General features: G+C 50.1%; 1 protein-coding gene across 9 annotated transcripts in view; it reads right to left on the bottom strand.

The window, feature by feature from the left end:
• The window catches only part of EPS15L1 (epidermal growth factor receptor pathway substrate 15 like 1), a 94,914-nt gene that overhangs the window by 52,040 nt on the left and 22,462 nt on the right, over window positions 1-20,412 (bottom strand). For 8 of the 9 annotated variants that reach the window (XM_045082240.1, XM_045082245.1, XM_045082268.1 and 5 more), the window contains exons 2-10: window positions 18,832-18,873; window positions 18,551-18,640; window positions 18,051-18,098; window positions 15,894-15,989; window positions 15,154-15,216; window positions 12,997-13,122; window positions 9,110-9,169; window positions 5,321-5,554; window positions 318-475 (exon numbers count right to left, since the gene is read on the bottom strand). In XM_045082240.1, the coding sequence (XP_044938175.1) occupies window positions 318-475; window positions 5,321-5,554; window positions 9,110-9,169; window positions 12,997-13,122; window positions 15,154-15,216; window positions 15,894-15,989; window positions 18,051-18,098; window positions 18,551-18,640; window positions 18,832-18,873 (917 nt within the window). Of the gene's footprint in view, window positions 1-317; window positions 476-5,320; window positions 5,555-9,109; window positions 9,170-12,996; window positions 13,123-15,153; window positions 15,217-15,893; window positions 15,990-18,050; window positions 18,099-18,550; window positions 18,641-18,831; window positions 18,874-19,057; window positions 19,651-20,412 lie in introns of those variants that run through there. The other variant, XM_045082250.1, reaches the window with a different exon arrangement.

The following is a 20,412-nucleotide window of genomic DNA, read 5'->3' as shown; positions in this document are numbered from 1 at the left end:
AGCAAGAACTCGCCCCAGCCACTCAAGCACAGTGCCACAGAGCCGTCCAGACGGACCACACGGGCGGAGAGTGGGCTGCCATGCCCAGGGCACAGGGGAAGGGACCTTGGCGCTCCTTTCTCACTCAGCCCCCATCCACCTGGCAGGTGTGGTGGTCTGCTGCGAGGCTGGACAGATGCCTCAACCACGGCGCCCTGCCGGCCACCTGCCCTTCCTTCAGCATAAGCCTCACACCCTCGGGGCCCCTCGGAGTCACCCACAACCAGGACCTCCACACAGGAGGCCCGGATGAGCAGATGCCACCTACCCGTCCTTACCATATGTGTGCTAGAAGGTTCTGGTTGAGGCCAGAGTGCATGAAGATCTCCTTCACCTCCTGGCCGCTCACATAGCCATCCAGGTCTAGGTCGGTCTTCAGGAATATCTCGTCAAATCGCATCTTATCTGCAACCGGCACCACCCAGCTCACCGTGGGCTGAAAGGGGTTGCAGATGGTTGGTCCCTAGCTTCTCACCACCACACACAGTGCGTGTAAAGCTCCTCCGTGCGCTCCTGCCGGGAGGACTAGTAAAGCACTTCTCCGCGCACGTGGGTAGCATGACTCCACGAACCCAGAGGGCAGACAGGAGCCCCATTCTGTGAGTGGGGAAACCGAGGCTGAGAGCAGTGGACAGCACTCAGTCAGCTTCCCCCAGTAGCCACAGTGCGCCTCTCCCATGCCATCGTGGCACGCCCTGCCCCTTGTATTCAGAGGGAGGCAAAGCCCCAGCAGGTCTGAAGGGACTCGGAGGGAAGCCGCTGACCTCCTTCCAGGCGGGGGTTCAAGTGTGCCGGGTAGACCCTCCTGATGGCCCACATCAGAAGGACGGTCTCCTGAGAACCAACCAGCCCCGCCCCCGAGCCAGCCCTCCTGGTCCTCTCATCTTCTGTCTGCAAACAATTCTCTGCAGCTGCCAGAGGAGTTCTCGTGCCCACCGCTCAGGAGCCTGTACTCTGTCCTTGTCCCTGACTCCATTCCTTGTGACACAGCAGTGTCCCCAATGGGGTGTCAGCACATACCTGACACTGACGGGGAGTGAATGAGGCGGACGTGAAAACGGTGTCTGCTGGATTGACAGGTGCCCTGGGCCCTCTGGTGCTAGCGGGGGAGCCCGGAACCCAGATAAGCATGCCTGCCACCCGCAAGGGCCCCCCACCCTCGAGGGCACCGCCCCAGGACATGGAGCTAAACGGATCTGTGAACCCCACATAGGGCCATTTCGGCAACCACGGCTTGGCTGCCTGCTGCATGTGTGACCCCTCCCATGGCCTGCTCAAGTCTACATGAAGGGGCAAATGCCACTGAGGGCCCACCAGAGCCCACGCACCTCCTAATTCAGGGGTATCGGGGCCCCTTCAACTGCTAATTCTGGACATGTCACCTCTGACCTTTGGCATACTTATGGAACCAAGTTCCACGGCGCCTCTGCCCCTTTTTCTAGACATGTTTTTCCTCATCTGCTCTTTCTGAACAGGTCTCCCTTGTTACCCAAATGCAGCGTGAGCACTGGGACTCCAGAAAGCAAAGGTGGGAAGCAGGAGATACCACGTTACCCGGATCATTTCAGTTCCAGGATTCTGGAGAGGGAGAATGAGTTAGTCCAGCAAGGAGTTATCAGAATCTATGGAACAAATTCAAATAGCAAGGACTCAGGGAGCAGGAATTCAGATAAGGAGAAAGACCTGCACTTCACTTGTCTTATTCTGTGGATCTAGTAAGCTGTCTCAGAGTGGTCACGGAGAGGCACGTGAAGGACCTCTAACAAAGAGGCCGGCTGCCTCTAAGCTCAGTGGCTGGGGTAAGCTAAGCCCCAGATGCCAAGAAACCTGAGGAGGAAGTAACAGCAGACCAGACAAGCTAAGCTGAGGGAGACAATGGTTTCTGTGCTCCACAAGTCCAAAGAGATTACAACCCTGAGATGACAAAAATCCTAACATTCAACATGCACATGGAATGAGCTCGCTGCCTGATTTCTGGGGTCTCACAGGAGGTCAGCAGTGACACTCTGAAGCCTACTTCACTACAAATCCCACGTGGGACAGCCTTCCCCTTGGAGCTGGGTCTCCCAGAAAGGGCTGGTTTAAGCTACAGGCCACCAATACATGACAACAGGGCCTGGTGGCTGGCAGGAGCTGCACCCCACAGCCAGCTGTGAAGACAGGACCTGGTGGCCCCAAGCTGGTGGGGAGAGAAGTAGGGGAGGGGACAGCTTGGTAACTGTGGGTCTCCAGATCTGCTCGTTCTCATGTGACTCCACTAGCTGTCCTCACCCTTGGGGAAGGGAGCACACCTGCTTCTTTCCACCCCAACCCAGATAGAGGTCCCTGGTAAAACAGGTCTAGTTGTAATCAGCAGCATACTCTCAGGATCTGGTGAGAGCCACCAGATCACCAAGGACAGGAATTATAAGGCTGGTTGGCCTGTACCTGTCAGCAGCCTTGGCCCCACTTGCTTCTTTGTCAGTAAAACCTGTCACCACTAACCTAACCTCCAGTACTTAGTAAGAATGCTCGACAAGAATTTTGCAGACACAGGTGCTGGTGGTCCTGGAAAACAGCTCGTGCAGTCTAAGTTACCAGCCTTGGCCCCCTCTCAGACTCCATTCCACCGTCCTTCCTGTTTCTAGAGGTTCCCACGAAGGAGCCTTGGCACAGGCTAGTCCTCCGATGGCTTTTTGTCATTCAGGTATCAGCCCAGGTATCAGTTCCTTAGTGACCTTCCAGCTGACCGCCATCTGCAGGAGCACCCCCACCTCCTTACCCCACAACTCCGGGGCCAGGCTGCTCTGCTCCTCACAGCTATCTGATCGTCCTTAGTTCACGGATACACTTACTGTCTATCTCCCCGAGGGCAGAGGCCAGTCCCATGGCCACGGCGGCAACCCCAGGAAGTGTGGGCACGGTTGGTGGGCTGCTGAGCTGCTGGAGATGCCCAGACTAGGCCAGCTGGATGCGGGGCTTGTTAAGAGACACCCACCCACCAGAGGGGAAGCCCTGTCGGCTGTGCCTCTCCCAGCGGCTGGGGCACTGAGGGGGGCTGTACTGTCCCCCTGACCAAACCACTTCGACCCTCTCGGAGAGGACTCTCGCTCTATGGTGCCGCAGGCTCCTGGAAAATGAGCTCCCTCCCTGCCAACACCAAGTGGAATGCTTAACTTTATAACTATGTCACATGCAGGAGGATATCACCATCTGATCATGTATTTCTGGAGCGTTAAGTGCCTGACAATTCGTTTTCTGATTGTAATTTAAGTGCCCGCCATTAAGCTTTTGGTTGCTGAGGCACCCATTTCAAAAAAATCCATTTCAGATGAACACATTGCCAGCCACACAACTAGAGAAAGAGCCAGGCCGGCCCATGACGGTCCCCTGGGAAAGCCGGGGTGGCCTAGGTAGCTGGCCGTCTAAGTGGTCCCACTTTTCCCTTCCCATGCTTTCATTCCCACTCTTACGTTTTAAACTCACCAGCGAAGAGTGAACCCGAGAAACCCTAGGCCCCCATCCTCAACCCCAAAAAGCCAGAGCCCCATGGCCAAGCTTGCTCTCTCTCTAGCCCTGGCCTTGCTGGTGGGGAGGCCCTGGGTGTGACGCACTTTCTGCAGGACCTGTGAGTCATCAACCTTGGTTTTTTTAATTTTCCTGCTGGTTCCTGATGAGGTGCATTTTGCAATCCGAACAAGACCCACAAAGACATTTGCTTGGGTTGGGGAAGCGCCGGCGGGGGCTCACGACAAGTCATGGGGGCCCAAGTGAGCGCCACAGCCATTCCTAGCAGACTTTGTCACTTACTGACCAACACAAGATGGTTTCCCGTTTCTCCTCTTATGGTGCATATCCGAACCTGCATGGCAGTCCGGGCTGGCACTCTTCATGTCACCTGCACTGCTTTCCCCCTTACACCACAAATGAGGCAGAATGCAAAGCCTGACTCAGCATGGAACTCAGGATGTCACATTCTTACACGTTTTAGATCATCTCAAAGGTGTGCCTTTTTATAAAAGAGCCCTTTATGGTGTGCTACATTTACCAGAACAAGAAATGTCTTTCTGATACATAAGACACTGCCCGCTGGGAGTCAGAGCCCCACACTGTTTTCCAAACACGAGATGGACGCCTCCCTCACTCACGTGACACTCAGCGTGTTTACTGAGCACCAGGGCACCTGGGATTGCTGTGACACTGAGAGCAGAAGCATGAACTAACTCCGCTCTCAAAAGCTAAGGGGGAGGGGCATGGGAGGAAGAGAGATGACACATAACTAACTGCGTAACAGGCCAGGCAGGGGGAACCTAGAACACAGGGTGGACAGAGCCCAGGGCATGCTGGCTGCAGTCATGCCCCGGCCCCCTGGTAAGGTGCCCCACACGAGCGGAGGCCTCATGACCTCCCCACAAAGTGCTGGGGTACGATCCTGAACTGCGCCTGCCCATCAGAGGCGCTTCCTGAGGCAGGAGGGACGGAGGCGAGAGGACAGAGCCCAAGGGGTGGGAGGAAGCGGAGTGTCTGAGGAACAGTGGTACTTGTGTGCAAATGAATGAGAAACCTAACTCTGAATCCCTGTGGCTACAGACTTGATGACTGTGCTGCCCCCCCCCCCAACCCCAGAGTTCGTATGTTAAAACCCTAATCCTGATGTGATGGTGCTGGGAAGTGGGGCCTCTGGGAGGTGATTAGGTCATGAGGGCGGAGCTCCATGAATGAGATCACTGCCCTCATAAAGGACCCCAGAGAGCTCCCTTGTCCTTTGCACCACATGAGGACACGGCAAGAAAACCATCTGTGAGCCCGGAAACGGGCTCTCTTCAGACACAGAATCTGCCAGTGCCTGATCTTGGCTTCCCAACAACCTGATTTTCTCTGAGAAATAAATGTTTGTCAGTCACCTAGTCTATGGTATTCCATTAGACTCAGAGTAAGATACTGACCATAAATATTGTTCTAAAAAACATAATCATGGGGCGCCTGGGTGGCTCAGTCAGTTAAGCAACTGCCTTCAGCTCAGGTCATGATCCCAGGGGCAGGGGACTGAGCCCCACCTCAGGCTACTCGATCAGTGGGGAGCCTGCTTCTCCCTCTGCCTGCCGCTCCCCTGGCGGTGTGTGCGCTCTCTCTCTCTCTGACAAATAAATAAAATCTTTTTAAAAATATATTTTTTTAAAAATAAATAATAAAAAACAAAAACTGTAATCATCAATGTTACCTTTCTGGGGTCCCAAATTACCTGCTCCCCAGGATCTGGCTGGGACTCTGAAGAGGGGCCACACACAGAGAGCGCCCGTACCTGTGTTTGCTTGATGCTGTGCTTGGGAGACAAGCTTCCCGTGCTGTTCAGGCTACTGACGCTGCCGTGGGAAGGTGTGGAACGGAGGCTGTCTTTCGGCGGGGGGCTGGCGGGCAGGACAGGCACTGCACCTGGGAAGACCGTCTTCTTCCTCTTGGAAGGTGGGATGAGGGACGGGGGCAGGACAGAGGGCACAGGCTCCTTCTCGAGGGCTCGGTACACCAAGTGCATCGCCTGTGGGTGTGAAAGACGATTCCGTTCAGGTGGCCAGGCACAGGCCATGGGTGGGGAACGCGCATCTCTTTCCAGGACTGCAGTGATGTGACAAGGATGGCTCTTTCTGAGGTCACTCCCAAGCTTAACAGAGTAAAAAATAAACCTTTCCTGGGGTGCCTGGGTTAAGCCTCTGCCTTTAGCTCAAGTCATGATCTCGGAGTACTGGAATCGAGCCCTGCATCGGGCTCTCTGCTCAGCAGGGAGCCTTCTTCCCCCTCTCTCTCTGCCTGCCTCTCTGCCTACTTGTGATCTCTCTCTGTCAAATAAATGAAGAAAATCTTTAAAAATAATAATAATAAAATAAACCTTTCCTAATGCATTCTCTTCCAAAGCATCATTTTTCCAAGATGTGTTTAATCACATAAGAACATGAGCCCAAAAGGAATTCAATCACACCAGACTCTGCACATGTGCCTTCACCACACAGCCCCAGGGCTGAGGAGTCCCCAAATACTGGAATTTGGAAGTCTAAAAAGACACACTGAGAGCCACATGTGTGTACTTCCTGTTTCAGGTGGGCAAAGAAAAGAAACTTTGTCTAATACATAGATTTAAGTCTGTTTTAAAGCGTAACAAAACCAGGGGTCCATGGGTGCTGAGTCAGTTCAGCTTCTGACTCTTGATTTTGGATGAGGTCATGTCCACACTGGGAATGGAGCCTGCTTAAGATTCTCTCTCCCCCTCTTCCTTCTGCCCCTCTCCCGCACCCCTCTCTCAAAAAAAAAAAGTAACAATAATCAAACCAAAATTATAACCCTTCCCACTTAAAAATATTCCTTAAGGGCGCCTGGGTGGCTCAGTGGGTTAAGCTGCTGCCTTCGGCTCAGGTCATGATCTCAGGGTCCTGGGATCGAGTCCCGCATTGGGCTCTCTGCTCAGCAGGGAGCCTGCTTCCCTCCCTCTCTCTCTCTGCCTGCCTCTCTGTCTACCTGTGATCTCTGTCTGTCAAATAAACAAATAAAAAAATCTTTAAAAAAAAAAAAATTCCTTAAGTTGCTATTTGAATATAGACCAGATCACTGACATACATAAAATTTACCATCACTTAAAACTACTACAGAATGTTAAACCCAGCAAGTGATTAAAAGAAACCCAAATGATACAATTTTAAGACCCATTTATAGAACACTATATATCTCAGCTGAAATGATGGGAAATGATAAAAACATAACAAGAACGAAACTCAGGGCTCCCGAGGCCATGAAGAGAGGGGCACAGGCCCGGGTTCACTCTGGGCCAGCCATCCCATTCCTGGGAATCACCCCAAGAGCAGTTCGATGACAGTGCAATCAGACAAAATACAAAAACTAAATAATCAGGGACTGGGGGATGGGAAAGCTAGTGTCCACTGGGGACAGAGTTTTAGTTTTGCAAGATGAAGGTTCCTGGAGATGGAAGGTGGTAACAGCTGCACAGCCACGTGGAAGTATTAATGCCAGCGAACCACACACTTGAAAATGACTATGACAGTAAAATTTTATGTTCTATTTATTTTGCCACAATAAAATAATAATAATAATAATAATAGGGACTCCTGGGATAGCTTGGTGGCTTAAGTGCCCAACTCCTGATTTTGGCTCAGGTTGTCATCTCAGGGTCATGAGACAGAGCCCTGTGTTGGACTCCAGGTTTAGTGTGCAGTCTGCCTGCAATTCTCTCTCTCCATCTCCCTCTGTCCTTCCCCCTGCTTGAGCTCACTTGCTTATGCTCTAATAAACAAATAAATCTTTAAAAACAAAAAACCACACTGCCCTACAAGAAGCTACTTTGTTCTACTTTGTTTGAGATTTAAGGGAACAAGTGAGTGACTAAGTCCCGTGAATGGGAAAGGTCCGAGATAAGAGGTGGAGGAAAGGGAGGAATGAGAGGAGAGACAGAATGGCACAGGCCCAGGGTGAAGAGAGCTGGCATGTGAGGACGTGAGCCTGACCGCTGGGCAGCTGAAGAGGAAGGCAGGGAGCTATAGGGGTGTGGAGGGAGCAGCTGCGTGGAAAGGCAGCCTATAGGACAGGAGAGCCCTGATCAACACAGACACATCACTGCTATCAAAAGGAGAAGAGGGCCGGGGTGCCAGGGCCCAGACATAAGCAGACCTGAAAGCAGATGGTGGAGCCTCAGGGCACCTGCTGGGCGCATCTATACACACCTACTTCCAGCTCTATCTGCTAAGAGGTCCTGAAAGCAGTGGCACCCCAGGGGCACTGAGCACCCCAGAGCCTACATTCTGGTTTCTGACACCACTGTCCACTACATGGAACTGGGGCTCCCTGGAGGTACAGGGCTGGGACAGGAAATACACAGGAGGAGCCAGGAGCATCCCACCATGCCAAAAGGAAGAAAGCGCTCAGACAATGATGGGATGTGCCCAAAGGACAAAGAGCCAGCGGGGAGGAGCTCCAAATGGGCAAAGTTAAGTCACACCACTAAATGATTATAAACCGTGGAACAGAGGATGCAGTCCCGAGTCCACTGATACAAACTCCTTATAGTAGGCTAAGCAGAAAACGTGCAAGTGCCAGAATGAGAAATTCATCTGCCAACCATCACACTCGTCAAGCAGGCGAGACTCCTGGGACGATGCGAGAACCAGCAGGTGAGAGGTGGAAGGGTAATGGGGTGGTCCGGTCCCCATGTGTCTCCCACAAGAGACTGAGCACACAGGAAGAGAGTAACTCTGCAGGGAGAAACCTGCAGCCTCCACCAACGTCAGTCAAGGCTGACACCGTGGGGTAAGGAATCACAAGTCCTGTTGATGGTGGACCCTGAGAAAGACAAGCATCACCTCGGTGGGATCACCACACGAGTGCACGACCTGGATCATCATGAGGAAACAGCCAAAATCCCGAGGCTGAGGGACGTTCTACAGACTGCTGACCGGCTCTCTTTAAAATGCCCACAAGACACAGAGACACACGGAGTCGCTCCAGATCAGAAGTCACGATAGAGATGGAGCTGAGTAATGTAACACAGGAGGCTGGGACTTCTTTGCTGCAAAGGATGTTTGTTTGGGGGCAAAGGGCAAGGTCTGAATGATATCCTTAGGTAATACATAATGACATATTAACACAGATGCTATACGATAAGACATGTAACAGACACTCTGATAAACCAGTCACTGTCAATGTTAATTTTCTTATTTTGAATTGGACATGGGTTATGTTAAATCCCTGGTTTGGGGAAATACACACAAGTATTCTGGGACAAAAAGGTATGATGTCTGCAACTGACTCCAAAATGGCTCAAAGGAAAGTCTCCCGTGTGCGTGTACATACGCGTGTGGTGAGAGAGGGAGAGAGGGAGCGGTTGGATAAAGCAATGTGGGAAAAAAATATCACTAGGGAATGTGACCAAAGGGTACTCAGAAGAACTCTGTATTACTGTCACTTTTTCTTTAAATCCAAAGTACATCAAAATAAACACTTTTTAAAAATCAGAGGGGAAAAAAAACCCACGACTCGAGAAACTTTTCCTTCCTCGGCAGAGTGGGAAAAGAGAGTCACAGCAGGGACTTACCACAGCAAACTCATCTCTGTCCAGGTGCCCATCCTTGTCGATGTCACTGAGGTCCCAGACCTGAAAGGGAAAGAGAGCAAGGCTTACTGGGGAAGGAAGAACACCTGCTAGAACTCGCATTCTGAGCGCCCGGTACAGAGCAAAGTTGAGACAAGGCAATCACAATGCAGTCAAGAACCAGTCGGTGGGTTCTGTGAAAAGCCATCAGCTGATGCAGTATCATCAATTCCAAGATCCTTTTTGTTATATCATGTTTGTTTTCTCTAACAAATGATCATAATTATAACCCTGTCCAACTTGGATTTTTATCACCTTACAAGGAATTCTCAGATAGAAAACGTGTTTTGGTTCTAGCACAGGTGTGGCTCTGAACACAAGCCCCCCCACCGCCATTCACACTGTGCAGGGCCATGGGCATGTATTTACTACTGATGGATGGGGAGGCAGGTGTTTCCAAGTATGCTTCGCCCACCTAGCACCCTGAAGATGAGGCAGACAGGTACAGATTCCTCTACTGGGTCAAAGGCCAGGTGCCAGATTTTTCTAAAGCACAATCAAAGCACTAGCCTCCCTGACCCACGTCAGCCCCACCCCGAACCAGCAGGCCTGCCTGACTTTGACAACACTGGGCATGGTGCCAGTGCCCAGAGGTAAGCAGACACCTTGGCATCCAAACGTGGTGCTTCATGTGCTGGTCCCTTCTCAGTCAATTGTGAGCGACATCAGCCCAGGGACATCTCTCATGTGTAGGTCCTTCTCCCCAGCCCTGCTGCTGTCCTTGACTTGGGCCTCTTTGGTACTCCACAAAGTCCACAGCCTTCAGCTGGCCTCTTTGCCTCTAATTCTTTCCCCAGGGTTACTATGGGGACTGTTCTAGAATACAGTCTGTGTCTGTCCCCTAGATTGGCATATGGACCCCCTGTGCCCTACACAGGTCCCTGCACTGCAGCCCAGCTTCCAGGAACCCCACCTTGATCTTAAGGGAGCGCAAGATGTTGATAGTCCCTTCAAGCCCAGAGATGCCCTTGCAGAGGCATTTTGCATCAGGCTGAGTGCTTTATGTGTCCGGTTGCACTTTAGGAAGCAGAAGTTCACAAAGAATAATTTTTCCAGGAGCGCTTGGATGGCTCAGGGGGTTAAGCCTCTGCCTTCAACTCGGGTCATGATCTCAGGGTCCTGGGATCGAGCCCCGCATTGGGCTCTCTGCTTAGTGGGGAGCCTGCTTCCCCCCACCCTCTGCTGCGTCTCTACCTACTTGTGATCTCTGTGTTAAATAAATAAATAAAATAAATAAATAAAATCTTAAAGGAAAAAAAAGAAAAATAAATTAAATAAATAAATAAAATCTTAAGGGAAAAAAAAAGAATAACTTTTCCAAAGCTATGGTACTTGCTCAGGGAACTAGGACTAGAATAAGACTTCCTGGCTCCATGCCTCTCCCTGCCCAGGGCCTCTCTACCTCAGCACCACTGACATTCGGGACCGCATCACCCTGTGGTGGGGCTGACCTGGGCACCGCGTGGTGCTGAGCAGCGTCCCCGGCCTCCGCCTGATGCCAACAACATCCAGCCCAGGTGGGACAACCAGAACTGTCTCCAGATGCTGCTCAACATGCGTGGGGGAGGAAGGACCTGGTAAGATTACCAGCAGCCTCTGCTCACGCTGTCATGCGTCTGGCCTTCTCATGCCATCGTTAGCCACCATCTCTTCACTCTGGAGGACACAGCCCTGAAGTGGCTACGCTAGGAAGCCTTCCGTGCCTGCCCTCTACCCTTCTGCTCTGGCATGTCAGGCACCTCCCCTCTGCCACTGCCCTTACCGGGCAGAATCACAATTATCAGGGAGGCAATGGGCAGCAGGGGGTCACCAGGGAAAAGTGAAGGCTCTGGGAACCACCTAGGCTCTCATTCCCCTCACCATGAAACCCTGAGAGGCTTACTGGCCACCCTGAAGGTCCCCTTTTCCTCATCTAGAACACAGAAGGGACGCCGTCCACAACAAGGTGGTTGCAAGTCCTGAAGGACTTCATTCATGCAAAGTGCTATAATGGGGCTTGGCATATAGTAAGCCCCTGATAAATAAATACAACCATCTTAACCATTATCGATTTCCTTGACCTCCTAACTCTAATTGCATCCCCATTCTCGTAGTGCTCAGCACAAGGCCTGGCCCCAAGCAGACTCCAAACTTCCTGAACGACTAAATGAACAGTTGGCGCAAGAAGCACAGATGGACGAGCACCAGCACAGCGGCCTGGGCGCGCAAGCGCACTGATGTGCACATCAGGGACAGACGGCTGCGCGGATGGACGGGTGCATGGTTACGAACGCATGTGTGCGCGGATATGGCGAAGTGCACGGATGGGTACATGTGTACATGCTCGAATGGGTGCACATAAGGCTGATGTGTGTGGAAAAGGAAGGAAGGAGAGCACAGCAGATGAGAAGTGACCTGTGTGCCACAAGACCTGGAGCCCGGGCAGATCTACAGAATGCACCTCTCCCAGCCACACTCCCTTTCTAAGGAAGCCCACTCCACCTCTGCCAGTCTCTCTGCTGCGCCCGTGATCTGGCTTCAGAACAGGATTATATCCAGGTGTCAGGGATTCTTCAAGGACTGCCAAATAAATGCACACAATGGGCAAGACAGGGTGGCCCCATCCTGCTGCAGTTAAAACTCATGCCTTGTAAAGACACTCAGTCCCCATCACAGAGCTCCGCCTACACCATGCCACAGCCAAGAGGGAACAAAGCAGTCTGAAAGATTCCCCTTTCTTAGTGGCCTTCTTTCCAAAAACAAAGTATTAAGATGGACTCTACCTGGGTCCTATCAAATGGGCCAGTGTCCACAAAAGTCACACTCAAACGGAAACCTTATTAGGTGAATCCAAGGGACAGGAATTTGCATCTTTCCCAAAAAGTTTTACTCAATGTCATGACCTAGACCCACAGGTGTTGCCTGGGGCATCAGGGACTATGCTCAGTCCCCTGCTCTGGGTCTGTGCCTGCCACGTCGCCGTGATCCAGTCCGGAGAGACGACGACATCCATCCCTTCTCCGTATAGAGCAGAGAACTCAGTAGGGACAGCCTTGTGGAACTGAGCTCTGTGCACAGAGCAAACCCATGGGGCCACGATGCAAACCTCACTGGAGGGAAGATAGTCTGGCATAGAAAGCTGCATTTGAAAAACTTGGATTTAATAGGAACAAAAGTAAAAGCTTTTTCTTAAGAGAATGCATAAATTTTTCTCTAAACCTGCAGCAAAATTTAAAGTACCTTTATCTTAAGCTCACAGGCAGAGAAGAAGTAATTAAAAATAGAAAAGAGGGGCGCCTGGGTGGCACAGTCGGTTGAGCATCCAACTCTCAGTGTCGTCTCAGGTCTGACTGAGCCCCGTGTTGGGCTCTACGCTTGGTGCAGAGTCCGTCTGAGAGTCTCTCTCCCCCCTCTCTGTCCTTCCCGCTCATACTCAATCTCTCTCTAAAATAAATAAATCTTTAAAAAAAAAAAATAGAGAAGAAGCAAAGAGTTCTAGACATAAACTCCCATACTTCTCCCAGAAGCACACGGAGCAGTGAAATTCCCAGATCTGGGTTCAAATCTCACCTCTGCCCATCTCTGGTCCCTGGGCAGCAAGTTCATTCTGAGGTTGCCTCCCTAGGCATGCAAAAGACCCACCAGCATCTTCCCACAGGCTGGGGAGCATCTGTGAGCCACATCCATGAGGCCCTAAGCCAACTTGACCATAGCAAATTCTCCATGCACACTGGCTCTTACAAAAGCCCCAATGGTCATAGCCATGTGTAAAGCCTCATAAGTGTGTGTGGGGAGCAAGCATGGGGTGGACAGAAGTCAGAAGCAGTGCAGGACGTGGGAGAACCACTTACCCGGCCCAGGACATCAAGAGGCAGCTTTGAGTTCATAAGGACTGGCTTGACTTTGTCTCCAGAGAGCAAACCATTGATGGGTAAGAGGCTTTCAAAAATTCCATCGAATTTTGCCTTTTCTTCCACCTAGTTGGAAAGAATAGCCTGAGTTAGTAAAAAAAAAAAAAAGTGCATCTGGGGGAGAATCCAAAATGAGCTCTGGCCCGAAGCTGAATGAAAACAGGCAAGGACCTGCTACCGGCCTCACCTAAAAGCACAGGAGGCCTTACAGCAGTTTCAAAGTGAACATCTGCCCTGAAGGAAAGAGCTCCCTAGCAACTATGAATCTGGTGGCCAAGGTCAATGGGGAGACAGGACCTGGCCATGGGCCTCGCTCGCCACCACAGGAGCTGCCTAGGAGACAAAGATCGCCGCTACCCACTCCTAGGAACTCGCTAGGACGGGAGAGATGAAAGTGAAGATGGGTTTTCGTTCTTTAAGACAACTAAATCTGGATATCAACCTACAAAACTAAAAGAGCTAAAGAATCAAAGAAAAAAAGAAACCAAAACTTAAGCAACCAATTATCAAAATCAACTTTAAGTACTGGAAGTCCTCTCTGAGTACAAAACTAAATTCTAAAAGCTCCTCATGGACAGAGAGGTCTGAACAGGACGTACAGCGCAGAGCGGCAGCTGCAGCCACTGTGAAATAGGAAACGCGGGCAGTGTGTCCCAGGCGCCGTCGGTGAGGCCGGTCTGGGCAGGGCCAGTCTGCTCTCCTCCGGAAATGAAACCCCCCAGTGACTAGAGCCGGTGGGGGGGAGGGGCGCCAGACCCCTCACCACCCGCTCTACCCAAGAACTGGAGCCACAGGGAGCACTAAGAAACCCTCACAAGCATCTGTAGACAGAATGGATAACCAAAATGTGGTGCCTTCACACACTGGAATATTCCTCAGCCTCAAAACAGGAGCTTCTGACCCAGGCGACAACATGGATGAAGCCTGAGGACATTATGCTGATTGAAAGAAGCCAGCCACCACAGGACAGGTACTGTATCACTCCACTTCTATGAGGTCCCTAGAGGATTCACATTCTCAGAGATGGAAGGAGACTGGTGGGTGCCAGGGACTGGGGCGGGGAGGAGGGAGTTGTGCTTAATGGGGACAGAGTCTCAGTTTGGAGTGAAAAGAAAGTTCTAGAGACCCCTGGTGGAGACAGCTGCACAACAGTGCAAACATACCTAACGGTACTGGACTATACACTTAAAAATGGTCAAGATGGTGGGGGCACCCAGGTGGCCCAGTCAGTTGAGCATCTGACTCTTGGTTTCAACTCAGGTCATGACCTCAGGGTTGTGGGATTAAGCCCTATACCAGGCTCCCTGCTCAGCATGGTGTCTACTTGAGATTCTCTCTCTCCCTCTCCCTGCCCTTCCCTTCCACGTGCACACGTCTTATGCACGTGCATGAGTGTGTTCTCTCTAAAATAAATAAATCTCTAAAAAAAAAAAAAAGGCCAAGATGGTGAACTTCATATCACATATACTCTACCACAATTACAAAGAAAACAAAACAGAAAGGCGAGCACACACAGACACTGCCCCAAGGCGATGGAAGCACAGCACACACTTCCTTTAGGACTAACTCTGTACCTCTTAGAGGTCACCACTCCTATCTGTCTTTGCTGCTTCTAGAAAGACTTGGGACATGGAGACCATCCCCCCAGGGACTGAGAGAAGCTTTCCAAAAAGCAATGAGAGCATCCGAAAGGGATAATAACACAGAAAATGGCTAGAAAGAAAAACTGGGAGTTACAAAGACATCTTGGAGGCTTTCATGCTTGCAAGTTCTCACAACTGGCCCTTCTATCCTGATTAACGAACCCAGACAGCAAAAACCACAGACTGTGACCCAGAAGTGCTAACTGTAACTGTAACTGTAAAATTTTAAGACTCCATCACCTGAAACTCTAACTGCCTTAGCAGGGCAACACCCAAAAAAGGTCACAGCTATTTCAGAAGATTTTAATCTGAAAGAGTGTCCTGCCTAAATTCTGTGGCAAACTCACTCTGAAACAGAACAGATACAATCGTCTCATGCCATGTTTTGAACACCATAAATGGCTAAAACAACTGCACGTGAAGGACAGCTGAGAGACGCCGCCGGGTCACTTACCCTCACAGCCCAATGGGCCTCCGCAGAGGGTGGTGTGACCATCAGAGGGCTGCTGGTGTCGTGCTGTAAAGGAAGAGAAACACTCCACTGTGGCTGGCAAGGAATTCAACTACGGAGGACACTTTTGTGTAAAGGACACACATTTCAAAGTGCTTTCAGAATGGGGAAAGACCTCAAAAAGTCAAACACAGAATTACTATATGCCCCAGCAATTTCACTCCAAAGTACGGACCCAAGAGAACTGAAAACAGGCACGCAAACAAAATCCCAAAACATGAATCATCATGTCCACCAGCAGAGGAAGGGACAGACCATAAAATGCGGTCCGACTCAGTGAACAGGAACCAAGCATGACACCCACTATGGAGCACTGCAGAGGGGAAAGCAGGCGATCCATGATTCCGTAAAGTGCCCACAACAGGCAAATCCATTCAGACAGAAAGATGAATGGCTGTCGGGGGCTGGGAGGCAGGGATCCCCTGAGGGATTACTTAGCAGGTAAAGGGCTTCCTTTTGGGGTGATGAAAACGCTCTGGAACTAGAGGGAGGGGTTGGTTGTTTTAAAAAAAAAAAAAAAAAAAACACGGTGACTGTACTAAATGTCAGTAAGTTGTTCACTTTCAAATGGTGAGTTTTCGGTTATATGAATTCCACCTCAATTAAAAAAGAGAGAGAGAAAATGCACAGATGGACAGAGGATATCAGACGAGCACAAAGAACAGAAGGATTCTGACACTTACGAATTTAGGTGGCGGCATGTTCAAACTCAGATTGCTCAAGGTAACTTCGTGGCCACTCTGTGCACAGGCCACTAGTCTCAGTGCAACATAGAAACCCTGCAAATCCAAAAAGGAGGGAGGGGTAAACTCTTGCTGGCTGGTGATGACAGGGAGAGCTGTCTGCAGCCACAGGCTTCGGGACACAGGGATTTCACATCACTGCAACAATGAAGACTCAATGTGCGAAAGTCACTGAGAGTGTTGAGTTAAACACATCTCCCCCTGGGAGTACTGATTCCAAGAATATGCCAAGGGGACTCAGTCCACTGCACTCTGGACACTACCAAATTTCAAATAAATGTATTTTTTTTTACCTTTATTATTTTTTTTAAGATTTTATTTATTTATTTTACCTTTATTATTTTTTAAGTAAGCTTTATGTCCAACATGGGGCTTGAACTCATGACCCTAAGAACAAGAGCCACATGCTCTACCAACTGACCCAGCCAGGAGGCCCCCAAATAAATGTATTTTAAGCAACAATGAGCTCCCGATATTTAGGAAAATGCTGGATTAGATAAGTAGCAGACTGGAGTTTAAGATTTTAATAAATGATGATTCAGATATGTACTGACTTTTTAAAAAATGGTTTGAAAAAGACATAGTTGTTTGGGAACCAATACAATTCACTGTGCTCCCCTTAGCCTTGCTGAAGACAGCCTCTCCCACTTGCCCCCCCACCCCCATGGTCTGATGTGGATCTCACCTCCCACGCTGCCAGGACAAGGGACCTGAACTAGGCCATAAGGGGCCTTTGTACCTCTCACCCTCCTTTTAACCCAGAGCCAGCCATCCCACGGGCTTAGTGGACTCACAAAGCATCATCTAATTTTCTTAATTGATCAAATAGCCTGACACATGAACTGTTTTAAAGCTATAAACACAATTACAGCTTAAAAACATCTTCAAAGAGACAAGCGCTGGATCAGCCTTTCTCAGACAGATGTCCAAATGCCCGGGGTGGGGGCTGTAAGAAAGTTTCACAGAAAAGGGGATGTAAGAAAGTTTCTGGGAACTGCATTAGGCCAAGTTAACAGATTTCTCGTCCGCAAGGATCCTCAGAATCTTTCAACATGCAGACATAAAGTGCGAACCTCAACGAAGGGAGGAAGAGTTGATATTGTTTTCCCAATGGATCAGATCATGGACAGTGGAACACCAGGAATGACATCTCTTGGGACACAGTTTGGGGAAAAACTGAACATAATTAAAACACAACCGTTTGGGACGCCTGGGTGGCTCAGTTGGTTAAGCAGCTGCCTTCGGCTCAGGTCATGATCCCAGCGTCCTGGGATCAAGTCCCACATCGGGCTCCTTGCTCAGCAGGGAGCCTGCTTCTCCCTCTGCCTCTGCCTGCCATTCTGTCTGCCTGTGCTCGCTCTCTCCCCCTCTCTCTCTGATAAATAAAATAAAAAATCTTTAAAAAAAAAAAAACACAACCGTTTAAAATCATTTGTAAGTACTATAAATTTCCATTTACAGAACATTCTCAAAATGACAAAATCATGCTGGAGAAGGAACCAGTGGGTTGCCAGGGGTTAGGGTGTGACTGCTGCGGGACAACACAAGATTCTTCTGGGGGCCAGGTAGTCCTGTGTCCTGACGATGGTGGTCATTACATGAATCTGTGCGCGTGATAAAATTACACAGAATTATACACACCAAAACCCCCACAAAAAAGTCCATGTAAAACTGGCCAGCCCAGAGTAAGGTCTCCAGGTTAGCACTGTGCCAGCCTCTGAGCAACATGCTACGGTGACATAAGCCGCTCTTGCTTTGGGAAACTGAGAAAGGATACGCCGGAACTCTCTGAACTATTTTTGCAACTTCCATGAGTTTTAAGTTATTTCAAAATAGATCAGTCTGAAAACATTTTCATCACTTTTAAGCACGCAAATTTTGAAAAAAAGATACGCTAACCATGAAAGATGGCTCCCAAGTGTTCAGAAGACCCGTATTTCAAAACAAAACCTTCCCATGTTAATAGTCTGATGGCCGCGCTCAGGTTTAGTAATACTTGTCCACGGCAATGACAAGGAAGGATGTGCAGAGGTCACCCTGCCTGCGGGGCTCTGGCCCAAGCCCCTCCACTTGCTCTGTGTGTGTGTGTTTATATACCTGTTTGTCCAAGAACCCTTTACCTTCTGGGTCAGCCAAGTCCCATATCTGTGGAAACATAAAAATGTTCATGAGTGCAACTGCCCATCACTGTCCATCTATTCACAGAACAGGAGCCGCCACAACTGCGTGCGGGCCTTACGTGTCAGCTGGAGTGGGCATTCCTGAGCTGTGGGTGAGGAAGCAAGTCTGGACCAGCTGAATGACCTGCCCCTCCCCCTGCCCCCATGGGCACACAGCTGGTCAGCGGCAGAGCCTAGAGAATACCCAGGTCTACTCGGCTCCGAAGCCATAAGCTGTCAAGATCCCAAAGGCACTCAGGCCTCCTGTCTGCTGCCCAAGCCAGAAGTGGAATAGCCACCGGTTATAGCCTGAGAGACTCACAATGGCCAGCCCACTCCTTAGGAGGCACGTCCCCTGGAAGAGGGATCCGGCCTTCACCTGCCGGGGCAGCACAGAAGGCAGTCTCAGAAGAGAGGTCATTATCCATTTTCACGTACCTTCCCAAGAATAATGTCTGAGAGCCCGGACTTCTTTAGAAAAAGCGCAGCTTCGCTCGCCCCAACTCGCCCTGTGTATGCCGGGTCTACCTAGAATGGGGGAAGAACTCTTGAGACAAGCCCTCAGCAAACCACACAACAGATAAAGCAGCACATACCGCACTGGTTATTGGCTGTTAACTCGGAGGACGGAAAGGGACTAAACTGAGCTTCTACTCAGGTTTGTGTCTGCTGAGACAGACCCTCTCGAATTCAATCAAAAAGACACCAGTGAAACTTACCTGCTTATAATAGGATTCATATAATGGATTTCCAGTGGGAATCTGTAAACAAAACCACAGACACTGGTCAAAAGTAGACACACCCCACCCTAAAGAAAAAAAAAAATCATCCCCTCCAAGTGCTGTTACCAAAATGTACAATAGGGAAAACCGAAATGTGTGCACTTTAAAGGTCCTCTCTTCACAGACTGCCGCTTGCTGTTAGACACAGATCTCACATACTTACTCAGTCTGGGAAGGAGAAGTGTGAATGCTCTTTCGCAAGGTCTCATTCCTACACACACAACTTGGTACTCAGAAAGCAGCAGCAGCCAAGCTGACTTCCATTCACCAAATGAGGAGATTTCAATGTACCCAGGAGGTCAGAGGGAAAAGAAACCTCTCTTGAGACTGCTCTCTGGTTCCAGAATCTGAACAGAAGTTTCTGCATGTCATCACAAAATCAGCAGGCAGGCAAGCTTCAGATTGGTTTCCCTGCCCCAGATCTCATCCCCACCCATCCTGTGCTCCACCAGTCACCAAGGGTTGCACACTGACTGGCCCCTGCAGGGAGAGAGCTGGCCAGTGACCACTCCTACTGTGGCAGGCAGGAAGTTCAAAGTCCTCAGCCCAGCACAGAAGACACTCCACATTCCAGCCATCAGATCCAAGACATCACTGTTCAAAGAAGGTAAATGCCTGCTCTCAGGTCACATGGCTCACTGAAGCCATGTCTGCAGCTGGCCTGGTTGGCGGCCAAGCCCTCACACTTTGCACCCTGTCCTACAGCCTCTCTTCCCGACCTCAGCGAGCCAGCCCCCAAGGGAGGTGTCAGCTGGGAAAGGAGTAAGCAGCCACTGAACTGTCAGCTCTACAGGCTTACACATGCTGTTTTGCCACGTGAAGGGAAACAGCAGTCCACACACCTGCCACTGACTTAGTGAGCAAAGTGAAGAACACACAATTACCCTTCATCATACAGAAGAACGGGCATGGGAACCACTAAAGACAAGGACAGGGAAGGCAAGGACCGAATGAGAGGTGGAGTACCGTGTCTATTTTAAAGTCTTTGAATGCTGTCTTGTGATTTTTCATAATGAATAAAACTGGCAGAGGTGGGTTCCTTCCAGTTACAATCACTGGATTGGTACCAGCCCAACACTTGCATACTGCGGTGGCACAAAGAGACTCGCTTCAGGTTAAAAATAATGCTGAGATTACGGTCAGCTTCTCTGGGGGATGCCAACACCTGCGAGCATATAAAGAAGCGAAAGTACAGAGAACGCCACCAAGACAGAATGAAAACAGAAGGAAAAGAGCATGAAGACCTGAAAGGGGAGAGAGGAAAGTCAAAACAAAAAGAAAGGGGGAGATCTTGAAAAAGAGAAAACTAAACACAGAGCAGCATGAAAAGGAAAGCAAGACTGGGCGACAAGGAGCCATTGCTTGAGAAAGGAAAGGGGACAACACCCAGGAGAAGGATCAAGAGGTAAATACACAGCTACTGTGCCTCCCTGGCTGGCTGCTTCCTCCTGCCTGGCGTGCTGGCCCAACAACAGTCACTGGGGGGGTCTGCCACTCTCAGCTCCTTCAGACCTTAGA

Source organism: Mustela putorius, unplaced genomic scaffold (assembly GCF_011764305.1).
Source record: "Mustela putorius furo isolate JIRA1106 unplaced genomic scaffold, ASM1176430v1.1 tig00000095_pilon_pilon_pilon, whole genome shotgun sequence".
Classification (NCBI taxonomy): Eukaryota; Metazoa; Chordata; class Mammalia; order Carnivora; family Mustelidae; genus Mustela; species Mustela putorius.
This window is presented reverse-complemented; position numbering and strand designations above follow the sequence as displayed.